The sequence below is a fragment of the Anolis sagrei genome, chromosome 4 (assembly GCF_037176765.1).
Source record: "Anolis sagrei isolate rAnoSag1 chromosome 4, rAnoSag1.mat, whole genome shotgun sequence".
NCBI lineage: Eukaryota > Metazoa > Chordata > Lepidosauria > Squamata > Dactyloidae > Anolis > Anolis sagrei.
In genome coordinates this window covers 85,660,394-85,679,165 of record NC_090024.1, presented here as the reverse complement: position 1 = coordinate 85,679,165, position 18,772 = coordinate 85,660,394, and the positions used below count along the sequence as shown (strand labels likewise).

General features: G+C 39.8%; 1 protein-coding gene across 1 annotated transcript in view; it reads right to left on the bottom strand.

The window, feature by feature from the left end:
- Positions 1 to 18,772, bottom strand: part of F13A1 (coagulation factor XIII A chain) — a 127,259-nt gene that overhangs the window by 64,597 nt on the left and 43,890 nt on the right. Inside the window, exons 6-7 of the mRNA XM_060774776.2 lie at positions 9,590 to 9,697; positions 5,926 to 6,100 (exon numbers count right to left, since the gene is read on the bottom strand). Coding sequence (XP_060630759.2) covers positions 5,926 to 6,100; positions 9,590 to 9,697 — 283 coding nt within the window. The remainder of the gene's footprint in view (positions 1 to 5,925; positions 6,101 to 9,589; positions 9,698 to 18,772) is intronic.

Below are 18,772 nucleotides of genomic sequence, written 5' to 3'. Positions count from 1 at the left end.
ATTTGGGATGTGTCGTGGACTTTTCAATTCTGGCTTTGATGGCATTGGTTCTAATGGCTTGTTCTTGGACTGCCAGAATCAGGCCTTCCATCTCCTTTTTCAAAGTTGCATTTGTGAGCCACATCCATGTTTTTTCTTTGTCAATTTGACTCTCAATTTACTACTACTACTACTACTACTACTACTATTACAGATCCACTAAGGAAATCCAGCAAATGCTACATTGAGCAAAGGACAAGAGGGGTCCTCTCACCTCTGCAGGGGTGTACTGTACACCATTCAGATGTGGACAAGTCTACATAGGGACCACCAAACACAGTGTCCAAACGTGAATTGAGGAACATGAAAGGCACTGCAGACTAATTTAACCAGAAAAGTCAGCCATAGCAGAGCATTTGATGAACCCACCTGGACACAGCATATTATATGAGAACACAGAAATGCTGGATCACTCCAACAACCACCATGTCAGTCCATACAGAGAAGACAACAGACAAGATTTCTTTCTCCCACCCGGGACATTCCACAGATATATAAACCCCACTTGCCTAGTTTCCAACAGGCCTCAGAACGTCTGAGGATGCCTGCCATAGATTGGGTGAAACAATAGTAGTGAATGCTTCTGGAACATGACAATACAGCCCAGAAAACTCACAGCAACCTAAATAATTTGTTCTAGGTTTTAATCTGAATAAATGAGCCATCCAGGGTTGGGAGCCTATTTGAGGATTTTGGATATTTTCTTTAAAGTTTATACTAAAATCAAGAAATGTATCAACTCATGTGGAAACCACTAGGTATAATGGCTCCAAAACTACAGACAATGGTTTCTTTCCAGCTATGCGAATGAAGATCTATTACTGAGAGATGTCAGCCATTAATTCTTCAAAGGCTGCATGTTCTTCCCTAAGCAATGGGAGCAGTCAATTAGATACCATATAATCAGTTACATCTTCATTAAATGTTGCTTTTTATAACCAGATGGATGAATGGGTGGCTAGCTGGCTAGACAGACAGAAAATTGATCCCTCACATTTTTCTCTTGAGATATAAATTGGGAAATCAGGGTTTGGCCATGGAAATTCACTGAGTGATCTTGGGCAAATCACCCTCTCTTAACCTATGAGAAAGGAAATCTCCTCTGAAGAAATCTGGACAAACAAACCCTTAAATAATGTTGTCACGAGCCAAAACTGATTGGAAGCCACATAACAGCAAGTAAGCAAGGACATTGTAACACAAAATGGCCATTATGGGCAAATTAGCCTTGCATCTACAATGACACTGACTATCTTACGTGTAAGACAGCTCAATAGTTTGCGGAGTTTAGTAGAATATTAGAAACTACACTAAGATCCCTTAAAGATTCTACTAAGTTCAATGACCATCCTTCAATCATCAATATTGTGGAGTCTGGAAGTGGCTATTGTGCTTTATGCAGACTAGTAACATTGCACATTCATTTTAATTGTCCGATGACAAATTATCTGGATGCATTCAATACTATATGCATCTATTGATTAAGCTTAATTCAAATGCCCTCCCAGACTTCTACCACACGAATCATCAGGACTCACTGGAAATAATTCAGCTGACAATTTCAAGATTAATGGCTTTGCTCCTTCTTTTTCAGAATGTTTTAGCATTTTTAACAGATGACTGTCCCAAAATATTCAATATGGTAACCTTGGTAAGCGAAAGTGTTGCAACTGTAAAGTGTAAGAAGCCCAAATAGCTGAAAATTAAAACTAGATGTAATTGATTAAAGATATGCACATATTAAACACCAAATGTGTGTTTTCAAAGATTAATGTGATTGCCAATGGATGTGGATTTTATTGGTAGGCTGTGTAGTCTCTCCCTAGAGTTTTGCTGAAATGGAATTGTTATTCATTAATGTATATGTGGTGTGATTTTTAATGCTGAGAAGTTCATTGTTGTTTAAAACCATGTTGGGTTTTAAAAAAGTAGTGTGCAATGTGGATGGGTTGTATCCACCACTGCATGGGCCTAATCCAGAGAACACACAGCCTAGATTATGGCTGTAGTCCAGTCTTTCCACTTGACAATATTAGAAGTTGATGAGCAGATGTTTGCATCTTGACATCTTGATGTATAGATATGATGGAAGACTCAACTGGTCTTCATTCTTAGGTGTGAACTAATGTAAGATAGTTTCCTGCATCCCGTGCCAGAGGAACATCAAGTCAGAGTCAGAAGGAAAAGTCACAGCATTAGACTCTGAGATCAGATGGTGCCAGAGGGCAGATCCAGCACCACCGGATGATGTAAAGTTCCCAAATCTGCTGCCTTCTCTTGGTGTTAGCAATTTGTAACTAAGAGTGACAATGAAATATCTCTCTGTGTCTGCAAGTTACCACTTCTAGCTTGTTCTCTTTCAACTTGCTGCCATCTTCACTCAAATTCTCAGTTTTTTCAGACACGTAAATATCAGGCATGGTTAGGTCCAGTCAGAATCTTCATAATTCAGAAAAATTACATTTTTGAAGCAATTTTGAACTTTTTTAGGAAACCGGAAGTCCCTTTGACCTTCCGAAGCTAGTCTCACAATTTCTCTTCCACCTCAGGAAGTGAGTCAGAAATTATTCTGGTCCCTGGCCTCAGCTCAAGCCAGAGAAGCCAGTTTTAAACCGGGGAAGGCTGAATTTCCTCCCTTTGCTTTCCCCGCTTCTGGCTCAAGCCAGAGAAGCCAATTTTAAGCTTTTCCCTGCTCCTGGAGTAAGACAACTACTTTCAAAGTAAAGACCACCCAATGAAACAGGAAACAACACTTTCAAACTATTAACAAAAAGATTCGGAAGTCTTGGAAGTTTCAAAAAGTTTTGAACATTTTTTTTTCTGTGAAAATCGGAACTGACTTTAGAATCTAACCACCGCCGCCCCCTACATCTGAAACGAGTTTTGAACCATTTTTCTAATCAAACAAGCCTAGTAAATACATCCAGCCAAGATTTACATGGTTGTAGTACGACTCATAAGCCCAGGTGTTTTGGTCAAAAACTTCCATTTATCTCAGTAGTGTAGTTGAGAATTGTAGAAGTTGTACTCTAAAACAACTGGAAAGCAACAGGCTGGTAGTTTGCCTTAACTAACCCCCACCCCCACCCCCACCCCCACCCCCGGTTCATATATCAGAGTTATATATTTCTCCTTTTCTTGTTCCCTTCAGCACAGTATCACTGTTACTGAGGGCAACAAGCTGAGTATGATTGCTTGAAGTGTGAAAGATGTACAGAATCAACAGGATAATATGTGAATTTCTTTGCAGATAGCTGTGATATTTCAGTACATTGTTAGACCTTTACTTTAACATACTCTTGCAGTATTTATGTAAATTTATCTTGTCATGTTGTGGTTGTAGATGTGAACAAGACTCTCTTACTGACTTAAGTGACTGAACTTTCATTCGATTTGCATGATTATTTGTGTGTAAGGCACACTCTGCAATATTTCACTGATGAAAATTGGGACCGATGTGACCAAAGAACAACAGACTTTAGTCAAGATGGCAAAAGTTAGTAATGAGAAAGGACGGACAAGCTATGAGAGGCTACAGCAGCATACTTTTGCCTGATGCTGCAAAATTCTGTTTCTTCTGTTGTCCCCCCCCCCCCACCTCCCAAGTTAACTGTGTACAATCCACTTTCACACTGTAATTTCAATTTGCAGCAACTGAGATATGCTGAGGACAAAGAGGAAAAGCAGGAGGAAAGGACACAAACTGGGACATTTTTAAAGCAGCTGAAAATTGGAAGGATAATGGGTTAATTGGGATGGTTTCTGGCAAATCAGGATTTTGCCTGCTTCAGTGTCAAAATACACTATCAATGTGTGTTTACATATCACAGAAAGGGAAGACAGATTAGTCAAGAAGCAGACATGTTTTAATAGTTGGCAATATGTACTAATATTGGCATGAATATGAAGGGGAAGTTAGATTTGCACTGGAGTTCTGCCAACTGGGATATACTCAGTTATCTTGATTCTCTTCCACATAACGTATTATATGTCCAAAAAGAGCTGTATAGTCTAATATCTTGATTTTTTGTAAACCCACCAAGCTAGTGTCTTGGATATTTGTCTTAACCAAGTCATTTTACAACAGAAGAAGGATTTCCAGCATTCTATATCAGATTTCAGCCATCTAATACTTACTTTAAACAGAATAGATGGGAATAATGGATACTGATAGTTGTGAGGCAGAAATGGTGGAGATGTAATTCAACAACATCTGGAGGGTCACAATTCCTATGATCTTTCACCTTTGAGAATCCTTGCTAAAACTACTATGGGTTGCAGTCTAATGGCATTGGGAGTTTTTGTTGTTCTGTGACTGCCAAGTAATCGGCAACTTATGAAAACCCGACATTGAATATATCATGAGGTTTTCTTGGCAAGATTTGTTCAGAGGGGGCTTGGCTTTGCTCTTCTTTGAGGCTGAGAGAGTGTGGCTTTCCCAAGGTCACCCAGTAGGTTTCCATGGGCAAGTGGAGATTTGAATCTGTTCTCAAAATGCTCAAAACACTTAATATCTAAAGTGCCTCATCTTTATTTTAAATATTGGAGTGTCATTATTTATGTTTCAGCAACAAGCTCAGAGCTCATTTCAGCTTCAAGAATGTTATATCATGTTCTTATCTTCATTTATCAAATGTGGGACAAAGCACTGGAGTTCTTTTTTGTTTTGTTTTGCTAGAATGTTCACTAGGTAACTTTAGGTATTCCATTCTCTTTCAGCTGTAGTCTCCTATTTAACAAGGTATTTGTAAGGCTCAAAGCTACATTCTATATATATTAACAGGAAAGTAAGGTTAGAATTCAAGGATGTGATCACTTTGTGTCTCTAGTGTTCTGGGATTGCCTACAGCAATGGTTCCCTACCTGTGGTCCATGGACCACCAGTGATCTGCAAGAACTAAAATATGGTCTAGGGCCTCAACATTATTACACAATTGCAACAAGAGTAATTGGTCTTGCAAAGCCCTCTTATAGTGCCAAGGCTTATTAAATATGGTTTTCTGTGGGCGAGCAGATGGCGACTACTGGATGTCATATGTTCTGTATCAAAAACTAGAGTTGATGTGATCTATCCAATGCAATTTTCTGAATCAGCACCCCAAATAACCAAACCGAATCTAAATTTGACCAGAAATTTATTCGTAACCTTTTTGGTACTATTGATGGAGAGTGGTCCCTGGTCAAAGTGGTCCTTAGTCAAAAAGGGTGGGAACCACTGGCCTACAGCCTTGTATCTGCCCACAGGAACACAATCACCCACCCTTCCAATCTCCTATTGCTCTCATCAGTACCAAAATAGGTTGCCGTGACTGTGATAAGTACAAGGAGCAAGGGATTTAATCACTATGGAGAGATGAAGGAAATACCATCTTCTTCATTAAACCAAAAGAGACATTTAGATATTAAGTGTTTTTCAGGCATAAGGTCATCTTACAGCACTGCATGCCACTAATAAAATACTGCCTAATATGTGACATAATGTCACTGTAGATTCTTCTCCCATTCTGTTACTTTGGCTGGCAGTTCCTATGATAAGGAAAACTTGGTGAATCAAAAGCTATGTTGGTTTTTGCAGGTACTGGCTTAGAGTGAAAGTCGAAGTGCTCTTTCTCCATATTGCCCAATTTTAGCTTTGCTGTGCATTAAAATAGCAATTTTGGTGACAATGATATTAAATTCTGGAGCCGCAATTTCAATTGAAACCAAAATATTTTTTCTTATATTTTAAATTGAGATTATGATGTTATTCAATGCCAATTAATGATTTTAACTATCAGAAAGGATAGACCTATCTTTGAGTCATTTCATTTTTTTAAAGCACTAGAATGACAATGTCCTAGAATAACAGAACACAATTGTTGGCTCCATATTGCATCTCACACTTACATGTGTTGAACACTCCTGCAAAGACCCAGCATTGGCCATATCGTACTGGTTCTCTGGAACTATGATACTCCAACAAGATGTCCACACTTCCAGTCCAAGCTGATGGTGCAACTCCATAATCATAAACATTGGACCATGACCCGACAATCACACCCTCATCATCTTTAGCATTAATCTAAAGGAAAAATAGATTATTTGCAACAATATCCACATAATATATATTCATATAAAAAGTTCAAGTTTCACAAACAGCCAGTTGAGATGTGATATGTACTACTTCATCACTTCCCTGCTGAAATAGTTGCTAGTTAGTAATGGTAATAGAGTGCAAAAAGTCATCAACAAAAAGCTACTTATGCTTAATTGTAGCCTAAGTAGCTTTTGAAGGCCTATCACAGCCTTCAGAGAAGACTAGGAACTATAGGGAGGTATCTATTAACCAGCCCTCAACCACAATCTGAAGCCTGTTGACTTCAGTTTTAATCATGTGTTGATGTGACATTTAGTTTTAATCATGTATTGATGTGACATTTGAACTTATGGATTGTTCCCAGTATATAACCTTAAACAGTAACAAAAATATGGGTTGTGAGGAAAGAGACAGAAACAAATTAGAAAGGGGAGGGGAATAATCTGTAGTATGCTTAGATGTCTAGAGTAGTGGTTCCCAACCTTTGGTACTCCAGTAGGGTACCAGAAATTCCAGCCAGTTTACCAGCTGTGAGACCTGAAGTCCAAAACACCTGGAGGATCAAAGGTTGGGAGCCACTGATCTAGAGCAGTGTTTCTCTACCTGTGGGCCCCCAAATGTTGTGGCCTTCAACACCTAGAAATCCTAACAGCTGGCTGGGATTTCTGGGAATCGTAGGCCAAAACACCTAGGGACCCACAAGTTGAGAGCCACTGATTTAGAGGATGAGTTGCAGTTACAGCAGCAAACCCTGGCTAACATGCACCATAGCTTATGTGATTGTCCTACTACTGGCACATGTTGAATTCATTTGTTCTTTCATGATTTGGTTGACAGTACAAAACTGGAAAGTCTCAACATGCTATTCTCACATTATGCTATACACTCAAAACCTGTTCTTTGTAGATTCCCTATCACATCAAAATGTTCATGTGGTTCAGCCTCAAACTACCAACATTCATTCACTAATTATAATGTCCTAGAGAGAAAATTTGACCTATTTTTTACAAGAAACCTTAGACATCAAATTTCAAGGATTTATTCCAGTTTTACATCCCCATAATTCCATTCATTTAAGTATAATTCCTTCTGAATAACTGGTGTATGGAGAAAAAAATAGGCTCACTGTGATTAGCCCAACAAGAAAAAAAGAAAGATTTTTCTTGTCTAAGTTTGCTTGAGGTAAGGTTGGATGAAGTAAGAGTTTTGCTGACTAATGACTAAATGGATCGCTATTAGTGAGCAATACATTTCCTCCCAGCAATTTGAAACAAATCAGTGGGGGCCGGGTAGAAAAGTTTCCTTGCTCTGTACCTTGTAATTATGTTAACACCAAGCTGCTGTTCTTGCCAAATAAATCACAGCTCTCATTGAAAAGCTTTTGGCTGGATTAACTACTGGTTTCTAATTAGAAAATCGACTTCTTGTGAACCCTGGGATAAGTATGCAGCAGGAAAACCTGAAGGGGTTTCAGGGTGAGACCCTAATCTGTTGTCAAAAATAGGTCATAGCATAAGAAGTCATTACTGTACCAAACAGAACTTTGATAGTTACATGTTGCCGTTCAGACAAATAAAAAAAAAGACACATATGTGTGGCAACTTTTCACTGGCCAAAGAAAGGGCTAAAGAAAGCCATAATGATTTTAAAAAATTCATATGTATATGCGGATTGAATCTCCCTTACCGAGAAATCTAAAATCCTCCAAAATCTGAACCTTTTTGCTGCTGGCTGCCCTCAGTCGCCATTGCAAATAGAGAACTGCCACTTCATGACATATATTAAATAGCACTGAGCCACCTCCTTAAGAAACAGCAACCTACTGTGTTCATCACATGATATAGGATTCAAGAGATGTCATGGCATTTAAAAAGGGTTGCAAAGGGATATTTGAGTCCCTCTACGAGGGAGAGAGGGCGGGATACAGGCCCGTAGCCAGGATTTCGTTTCGGGGGGGGGGGCTAAAAAATTTTCAGGGGGGGTTTCGGGGGGGCTGAGTTTCGGGGGGGGGGCTGAGTCTGAGTGGAAGAGGGTCTAGCCTAGCAAACCTTTTGTATCATTACCCCAATACCCCCATACATATGGGATATATTGAGAATGGTGATCAAATCATGATATTAATAAACATAACAGTTTAAATAATGCACCAGTAAGGCCTTTTCGCGAACCACCATGAGAATTTCGGGGGGGGGGGGGCTGAAGCCCCCCGAGCCCCCCCCCCCGGCTACATGCCTGGCGGGATATAAAACAAAGTAAATAAATAAATAAAATCTGGTCAGTCGCTTTCTAAGCTGGTTGGCAAGTGATTTTTTTTGCAAATTATCCAGACAGAAATGGGCAAAATGGCCAATTCTGTCATGTGATGGTATTCATTGTTCTCAGGTTTAAAATGCTACAGTTATGCAATTTGTGAGAGGAGCTGAAATGCCCCATAGAGAAAAAGCTCCACCATTATCTTTCGCTCACAGAGGAGGGAAGATCGACAGAGGAGGGTTTGTTCCTTTCTATCTCATGCACTTTCTGGGGGTTTGCCTTCCTCCCTGCCTGCCTCCCTCCATAAACTGTGCTCCAGAAACTTTGTTTTTGTGCCCACAAACTATGCTAAATTGGTGGAGACTCTACAAGATATTCAGTCACTGAGAAACGAGAGAAAAATGTGCAGGAGGATTTCCCTCCTGCAAAGACAAAGTTTTTGCAGTTCAATAAGCTTTCCTCACGTGTTTATGATAGAAGCAATTGGAAAATGACATTTATAACCCAGGAACAAAATAGTCCAGGAGAGGCGGTGTTTCTTTTCACAAAGAAAACTGGGGAGGGACAGTGGGCAGGAACAACTCTCTACAATGTGATGGCCAATCAACTGTAAACTCCTGAATAAATGAATAGTTTGCTAGTGTGTGATGGAAGTAGGAAAATCACCCATTTAACTTCAAAATGGAGTATGCCTGAGCTGTATGGTAAACCTACTCTCCCAAACACTTAACCTGTTCTGTGGGATGAAGTCACTAGTCACATGCCCAGCATCTACTGAGTTTTTCCCTGATGAGGGAAAGAGAAGAAGGGGAAAGGAAGGGGATCCACTTATACAAGGCCCTTTGAAAAACAAGTTCCCAGACACTTATGCATTTGCCTTTTGCCTAACCAGTCATGGTGCATGGTGGAGCAGGCACCCTGAAAACCGCTGCAAGGGTGATTGTGAAGTGTCCCCATCAGCTGCCCCCTGTATGCAGCACCGAGATAATAAAAAAGAGTGACTGCTTTTCAGTGATCCTCCAAAATCTGTTGTCTGAGGTCATATTAGTCTTCTGAACTGTAGAACCAGGCCTTGCACTTTAAATGACAAATTATATAAGCAAAACAAATAAAATATATAAGCAAAAGAATTCAGCATGCACCAAGGTGGAACAAGCTTTATAATGTATGAGTGACATATCAAACTCCATATTCTGCACCCCTAACATGTTCATTGCCTACCATTGCAGAGCCCACACGACTGATTTTCAGTGGATTCCATCGGCCTGAAAGATCCAATTCTGCTCTGTCCATCACGTATAGGCAAGCATCCAAAACACCCTCTTCAAACTAAATAAAGATGTAAAAGGGAGCAACAGAAAATTGATTAAATATTCATTCTGGAAAAGGGAAGAAGCAAATGTTCTTTGCTTCAAAGGAGAAAACTATAACAACTATAGCAGTTCCCCTATATATGAAATATCTTGTGGAATTAACTATGTCACTGTCAAGATCTAAACAAAATGTTTTAAGAGAGCAGTCTTTACAGACTAACCCACTTCACAGGGATAATGCAGCAACTTTGATTAGAAATGAGAATGGCTCTCCAGATATTTTAAACTACAACTCCTGTGATCTCTCAACACTGATTATGCCAGTTATATCTGATAGGAATGTCACTCAACAATAGCAGAAGGATCACTAGTTGTCCACAGATCTGCTATACTTTCAGGTATAGAGGGACTGAAAATGGCATGCTACCTGTGATCAAAACATTCATTTCTTGCTTCCAGCTCTTTTATACTACCAAACATCTGTAAGAGTACCTGTGCAATGATGGGTGGCTTCCATGGACCCATTTACATAGGCCATATGAGTTGGCCTAGGGATTAATGGCTTTGTTGTGTGATTTCAACTTCTGCAAGAACTGTAGGTTCGGAGCCTGGTGTCTCCAGTTTAGAAGACCAGATGAGACATGGATAGGCTGAAGGCAAAATCAGAGGCTTTATTTGGGGTGATGTCTCATTGGAGACAGAACCCCAAAGAATGGACATACCTCGATTATGAATACATAGTATATTTATTGTATTTTGATAGCTATTCCAGACTATTGTGCTGGCTCCTGATTGGTCCAGAAACTGTCTGGCTAAGATCTGCTCTCTGGTTGGTCCAGGGCTCAATGCCACATCATTGCTGGTGGGTTCCTGTCATAGTGGCAAAGTTCAATAAACTGTCATTGGGTTATTTTGAAGTTTGTGTCAATTTATTGATCTGCTCATGAGAGATGTGCTATTGAAAATCAATGTGATGGGGCAAGAGAATGTGGGTTGCAATGGGTGTCAATATCTCAGCTCCACTTAATACAATGGGTGCCAGTCCAGAAGAACAAAAGGATGCTTGAGGAAATGGCAATTTCAGGAATAGGTCTGGTCTGGTGACACAAATGAGGAAGCATTCCCAGAATAAGTCAGATCACATCATGGATAAACAGGAAAAAATCCAAAGTCTCTTGTGCAAACCCATTGTGTGTTCCTGAGTCTTCCCAGTGCTTTGTGAGGAAATTATGATAATTATGGGATTACATCCTGAAGTCCAAGGTGCAGTGGGGCAACATACCAAGGAAATTAATGAAAGGTTACTATAGAACAAATGGAAAGGCAATACGGGGTCACTGTATGTCCCAATGGAGCTTTGTATCATAATTCATAATTTTGGATAACATTGTTAAGAAAAGTCACATAATGCACTGGAGCTTCCCTGAGCTCATCCATGTTTGGGGGACAGTGTAAACAATTGTGCACTTCCTATTCAAGAAACAGCTGTAGTTATATGTTAGTTACATTCTTAGAAGAGGCATTTCATCAAGTGCTGAAAGATATCCACCTAACATATTACATGATGGTCTTAAACTACATATCTTCTGCTTCACATGTTTTGCTCTGAGATTGGTCACTGAAGGTACTTCAACTTGCAGAATTTACTGTAGCATCACTGAGAAAGTATCATTGTGAGAAATAAAATATATTAATCATCTGGAATATACATTCACTTTTATCTAATTTTACCATTTGTATTAGGGTTGCACTGTAAAATATGAAAACAACATTTTTAATTCAAATGATAATTTTAACTAAAACTGTCAAGTGTAATCACATACTCCAACACTGAGCCTGAGCTTTAGAAAAATATTGTAGTAGACAACACTAGAGAGTTGTGCCTCAAATTAAATCTATACCATGTTCTACTCTGTCACTCTGAAGAGAGTCCACTGTCGCACACTCAGCTGATCAATGGCAGGCTAGTCTTGTAAAGAGAGATGAGCATCTGCAAGTAGCCGGAAAATGCCTTCTCTGAGAATGAACTCTGATAAAGGACATAAAATTCCAGGATCCAATGGCAGCAAGGACAGAAATAAATAGGGGGCAGAAGTGCCTAAACAGAGCAGAATTCATTATGGAAGAGCCTGCCCTGTAGTACAGTCTAATTTGCTCAGAAGAAATTGCATGGCAACCAAAAATGACACTGGCTCTTTGAAAACAATTGTGGGGGGGGGGGGGTGGCAAAGGCTCATGAATTCAATTATGACCCCCCCCCCTCAAAAGGTGATAAACAAATGAGACAATTATATTTCCACTGCAAAGTTGGATCATAGCACAATTCAAAGCTTTTCTTGATGGATTCAAGTTTGTGTCTGTTTCTTTTAAAATGCTAACTGCTCCAAAATAGCAACAGTCAAATTGATCACGTTGCTGATTAGTTAACATACCGACATGAGGCTGAACTATTTAATGCAATTGCATCCGAGATGGACATGATGCATTTATCATCATTCATCTCCTTTGCTCTGTTATGTATAATTGCATTAGTTTTTCCCCTTCCCTTTGGAGCCTAGCAGAAGCTCATTACTAAATAATGAGGTATAATCCTATAATGTGAACCTAAGTTCATTGCCAAGATCATCACCTTTTTCAAAGGAGATGCTTCTACAAGCAATGGCATCATTTTAAAATGAATTCAAGGGATTCACCAGCAAATCTTTATTGCTGTACTTGTTTAAAAATAATGGGAGAATTAAAAAACATAACTATGTTAGTCTAGATCAGCATGCAAAGGGATTTGGTAGTACCTTGTGAAAGTAGCTGAGAGAAGCTTAGTAGCATAAGCTTTCATAGACATAAGCCTTCTTCATCATATATGACAGATCTTGGAGTCTTCTTGGAAAACAAGTTGAATATGAGGCAACAGTGTGATGCAACAGCTAAAGGAGCCAATAGGATTTTGGGCTGCATCAAAAGGAGTATTCTGGAACATGGCCATACAGCCCGGAAAATTCACAGTGGCCCAGAGATTCTGGCCATGAAAGCCTTTGACAACACAAGGGGAAGTCATGATATCTATGTATTCTGCTTTGGTTAGATCTCACCTGGAATACGGTGTCCAATTCTGGGCACCACAGTTCAAAAGAGATATTCACAAGCTGGAAGGTGTCCAGAAGAGGGCAACTAAAATGATCAAAGGTCTGGAGACCATGAATCCCTATGAGGAGTGCCTTGAAAAACTAGATTTGTTTGACCAGCAGAAGAGAAGATTTGATAGTCATGTATAAATATGTGAAAGGGTGTCATAAGGAAAAGTGAGCAGGTTTGTTTCCTGCTGCCCTTGAAACAAGGACTCAGAGCAATGGGTTCAAATTAGAGGAAATTAGATTCCGCCTAAACATTAGGGAGAACTTCCTGACTGTACAAACTGTTCAGCAGTGGAACTCTCTGGGTCCTTCCTTGGTAACTTTTACACAGAGGCTGGATGGTCATGTGTCAGGGATTGCGCTTTTCCTGCATGGCAAGGGGTCGGACAAGATGACCCATGGGATCTCTTCCAACTCTATGATTCTATGATGAAGTAGACTAGTCTACAAAAGCATATGCTCTCAAAGGTAACTAATCCCACACAAAACTTTTAAAAGTTAATTTTGTACTGCATCTTATAAAGTCCTTCAAACAATTTAATCAGTGGCTAAAGTGACTGAGATTTGCAATCCAAAAGTTAACTCCCCCAAATTCTGCTCTCATTGCACTTTAAAAAGTAACAGGCTTTTTACAGCCAAAGATCTCTTGTAACAGATGCAAGATGCTTTTTTTGCAGCTGTTGGGCTGAGATAGCCTGATATCTCCTGCATCCATGGTGGCCACAATGGGCAACCCTCTTGTTACATTCCGAATAGACTACTGCAACACGCTCTACATTGACTAATTGTTAGACTAATTGAAGACTGGCCGGAAGCTTCAATTAGTTTAACACGGCCATACACCCTAGAAAACCACACAACACCCCAGTGATTCCAGTCCTGAAAGTCTTCGATAAGAAGTATCAGAATCCTCCAAGAAGACTGGCATTTGTCCTTGCAATTGTGAAGGTCATCACATGTTTAACATTTTGGTATTCAAAAATGCACTGAGCGGCGCTTATATGTCTGTTGCCTAAATCAGAGAACATTTCACATTTGAAGTGAAAATCCATCCTTCATTAAAGGTGGCAGTGGTCCTAAAATTAGGAAGAGTAATGTATCTTAGTTTATATGGGGGTGTATTAATAATAATAATAATAATAATAATAATAATAATATTAATACCCTGCTTTATCTTCCCTGAAGGAGACTCAACGCGGAGTGGCATCCTCCACCTTGTGCTACATTTTCCCCCGAATCTCCTAAACTAACATCCCCTGCAGTCTCTCTCCATTGGAGGATGCTAATTCATCACCGGGGCTGCTAATCATTTGGTCAAACTCTGTCCAGGGAATATGGGGCACCACTTTGTTCTTTGCCTGCAAAATGTATAAGATCCCCTCATGAGTTACTTATGCACTATTTCAAATCTTTCCTTTGATCAAATAGGATGAAACATGACACGGCAGAACAATTACATCCTTTCTTAAACTATGTCACTTATGCTTTTGTCCCAGGTAAACAGGTGTTTCCAGCTTTGGCAACTTTCATAGGTGATCTGGATCTGAAAGATGATAGTAAATTCTTTCTGCTCAGCATATTGGGGGCGCTTTGGTGACATTTTTACATTCATTTTGTCACCCTGGTTTGACCAGGTTGCAAAGGTGTCAGATCTGACTGTCAAGTGGTTCATTTTCTCTCAGGATAAACTCTTGGGTCATCATTGCAATGCCTGTTCAGCTCTCTGCAGTTGATGTATGATGTTCCATTCGGCTTGGTTTTTTTATCACTTATGCTGCTTAATATCTATAATCTAGAGGAAGCTGCTGACAGAAATCATCCAGTGCTTTGCTGATGGGTATCATAAATAAGCCAATACTGTTTCCCTTGAGTTCTATATTTCATTCGCTAAGCATTTAGAACCAGCTTTCTCACTTCTTGAGGCTATAGTTTTCTCAATTCTTGAAGTTAAGCTGAATGGATGAGCTTAAACAAGCTGAAATTGGATCTAGACAAAATGGAGGTGCTGCTGATACAAAACTTTAGTGTTGTAGAGAAGGTCATAATTCTTTTGATAAATGGGGTCAATAAAACCCATATCTGATAAAGCTAGAAAAGAAGAGGTACATCTGGAACCACTTTGCTGCTGGTTAGAGAGATACAAGCACTAGGCAAACACACTGTCATGAAGATAATCTTCTTCATAGAGAATAGGGATGTCAAAATACCAGCAGGGAGTTAACCAACAGTCCAAGTTCAAGCCAATTAGTCCAAATGAGAGGCAAACAATAGCAGGATAACAAAACAGAGAAGATCAGTGTCCATCCCATGTTTGAAAGTCAAATACAAGAGTGTCCAGCTAAATCGGAACCTGTAAGCCAAAATTGACAGGTAAGTCCAGAGCTCAGGAACACAAGATAGCAAGAGTGTAAGGACATAGTTCTTAACACTGACCTTGCAGACAGCAATAAGGTGCCACACTTGAGCTCCTTAAATTCTAAATATTCACATATTCCCTACTGCTGGCTCATTTCTCTGTTAATCTCAAGGACCTGCAAAGTTCAGCCTTCTCTCTTCACAGGTGCATGAAAGTTGTCACACTTCCCTTCCATTGCCTGCTCAGAGGGGCTTGCCTGCCTTTAGTCTGTGGGCTGAGAAGGGATAGCTACTTCCATAGGTTCTACCTCTGAGTTTTGCTGAGGGAGCTGCTGGGCTCCATCTTAGTGCTGGCCCTTCAACCAGCATCTTCTCATCCTCATGATCCATGCTATCCACAACAAGGGATCAACTATGGCTGAGATGCCTATTCAAGAGATGTATATATCTTCAAGGAGGATTTGGCAAGAAAACATCAAGAGATTCAATTATAAGAGATGAATACATTACATCTCCTGATGTTATCTTGCCAAATCCTCCTTGAAAGCCAACACAGCCATTTCCAAATTCTCAGAGAGTGAGGGAATCAATGGTAATGTGTTCAAGTATTCTGTTTTAGTAGAACATGGTGTAACAGGCGCCAGCAGAAACCTTCAGCATCCCTGGAACATTCCTACAAGTAACATCCTTACAGAGAGTCTATCTAAAACAGTGTTCCCAGCATTTGGTACTGCAGATATTTGGGAACAACTCCCAGGAGCACAAGCCAATTTGACAAACTCTCAGGAATTTTGGGAACTAAAGCCCAAAACACTGAGAGGACCAAATATTGGTAAGCAAAATGGCTGGATACGTTGCTGTTGATCTCTCTCCAACAACCTGGAAATATAAAGACAAAGATCCACCCAGAGGAAAAGTGTTCTTGCCATACATCAAGGGAACCATTGACTGCATAGGGAAGCTGATGAGGAAACACAACATACAAACTATCTACAGACTCACTAAGAAAATCCAACAAATGCCACGTTCAGCTAAGGGCAAGAGGAATCCTCTCACCACTGCAGGAGTCTACCAGATACATGCAACTGTGGACAAGTCTACATAGGGACCACCAAACACAGTGCCCAAAAACAAATCAAGGAACATGAAAGGCACTGCAGACTACTTCAACCAGAGAAGTCAGCCATAGCAGAGCACCTGATGAACCAACCTGGGCACAGCATATTATTTGAGAACACAGAAATGCTGGACCACTCTCACAACTACCATGTCAGGCTACACAGAGAAGCCATTGAAATCCACAAGCATATAGACAATTTCAACAGAAAGGAAGAAACTATGAAAATGAAAAAAAATATGGCTACCAGTACTAAAAACAACTCTTAATATTATAAGAGTAAATTTAAAAAAAAAAACCTCAAACACAGAGGAACTCCAGCCAGGAAACAATCAGGAACACCTGGTCACCTCTCAGCAAGGAACTTTCCCAGCCAGTAACAAGCCACACCTAAAAACTGTCAGGCCATCAAATGCTAATCAAGGTGGCCAATTGAAACATTCACACCTAGCTCCAACAGACAAGAGTTCTGTCTCCCACCCGGGACATTCCACAGATATATAAACCCAATTTTCCACTTTCCAACAAACCTTACAACCTCTGAGGATGCTTGCCACAGATGCAGGCAAAATGTCAGGAGACAATGCTTCTAGAACATGGCCATACAATCCGAAACACCTACAACAACCCAGTGATTCTGGCCACGAAAGCCTTCGACAATATAACCTGGAAATGGTCATGTTTGAGGATCTGCAGGGCTTACAGGATGGGCTTTGAGTCACTGCATGGTCAGAGCAGGATTCTGATCTATACAATGATAGGAAATGCAAGTTGTATGCCAGAAGGTAGATTATAACTTACTAACAGGATGCTAGCCCATGTGATTACTATTTTGAAAACTGGTTTCTAATTGCCTATCATTGTGTGATTATTTTCTGACAATTAGCTTTGACCTTATGAATGAGAGACCTCTAAGATCAACGTAAGTCCTGCTCAGTTTCTGCAAATGAAGGGCCAAGATTTCCTTGACTGAGACTGTCTACAGGTAATTTTTCTTTTCCTAGTCCTTTTCACTTTACTGACCATTATCTTTTACAGTGAAATATGGTGTCTCATGATGTATCCAAAGGTGGATAGTCTCAGGTTAGTAATTTTAGCTTGTAATGACAGTGCAGGCTAGAACTCGTTTTTCTTTTCATAGCATATTTCTTCATCAAACTGGTCTTTGATGATCACCCAGAATCTCCAGCTAGTGTTAGTACATTTCTTGTTAGGTGGTGGGAAGAAGATCTATATCACCTATGCTCCTTGATCAATAAATAGTCAAGGGCATAGGTGTGTGAAAGCTGCCAAAGATGTGTGTGGGCATTGCACAAAGAGGAAGTGCATGCCTTTTGTACAACATATGAAACAAGACAAACACAAGTTATGTCATCAATACTAATTCAGCTTTTTAGACATTTATCACACCTCTCCATGTTGTTGCATTTGAAATCCACTCCTGATATTCTTGTGGAAGTTTTTTTATTACTGATGCTCTCTATTTCACCCCTGCTGCATTTGCACCTTAGTATTACGATTTACTTTCCCTACGCACACTAATGAGAGGAATACCATTACCTGTACCCTGCTCTGAGTTTATGATTGGCTTGTCTATTTTTATATTAAAAATGTAGATATAATAGGACAATAGGAATGTCATTATCATATGACTCAAACAATATCATTACAATGTCCTTCGCAACTGGCAAGATTGTTTCCCATAGAAGGTAACAGAGGAAAAGAAAGTGACCATATCATTCCCCTCCATTTATATTCCTTTCTCTTGCAGAAAGAATAGTCTGCCAGATATGTTTTGTCTTCTGTGTAATGCGATAGCATTTTGCCTTACAGCATTATAGCTTTAAAATTATATAGTGTACATTATATATATATATCTCATAGCATTATATTACCTGTGGCATTGTAATGTAATTGTTCTGTCTCCCAGGAGACTGGTTTGCATTGCTTTTTTTTTTTTTTTTTTTTTTGGTTGCTTGAAGTGGCTGCCCCTTGCCTTTCTCTTGGGAGCTGCTGCAGCGTTGCAGAGCCTGGAGTTTGGAGCCAAAGGCTGGAAAAGCCAGCCTGCAAACTTTTTGCAATGATTGGCCTAGGGAGCAACTCTTTGAGCCTGCCCCTGCTCCTGGGGAAAGACTTCCATTTTGGAGTCCTTCCTGCCTGTTCAGTTCTGAAGAAGGAATCTGATGTGCTGGTGGCCAGAAAAGGTAGCTCCGACAAACCACCGCAAAAACAATTGAGTTATAGAATTGAGAATAGAGAATTGAGAAATTATAGTTAGATAAGCTTAATTGAGCTATAGTTAGATAGATTATAAGAGAGTTATAGAGAATAAAGAAAAATAGATATTGAGCTTTGAGAATTGAGTTTTATAGAGTCTTATAGAGAGAGAGACTGCATTGCCTTATCTCCAAGGCTAATCTGGAGCTTAGATAGATAGGGAAAGATTTGTTCTTTCTAAAGGCAACAGCTCTGGATGAGGGTGAAGGAT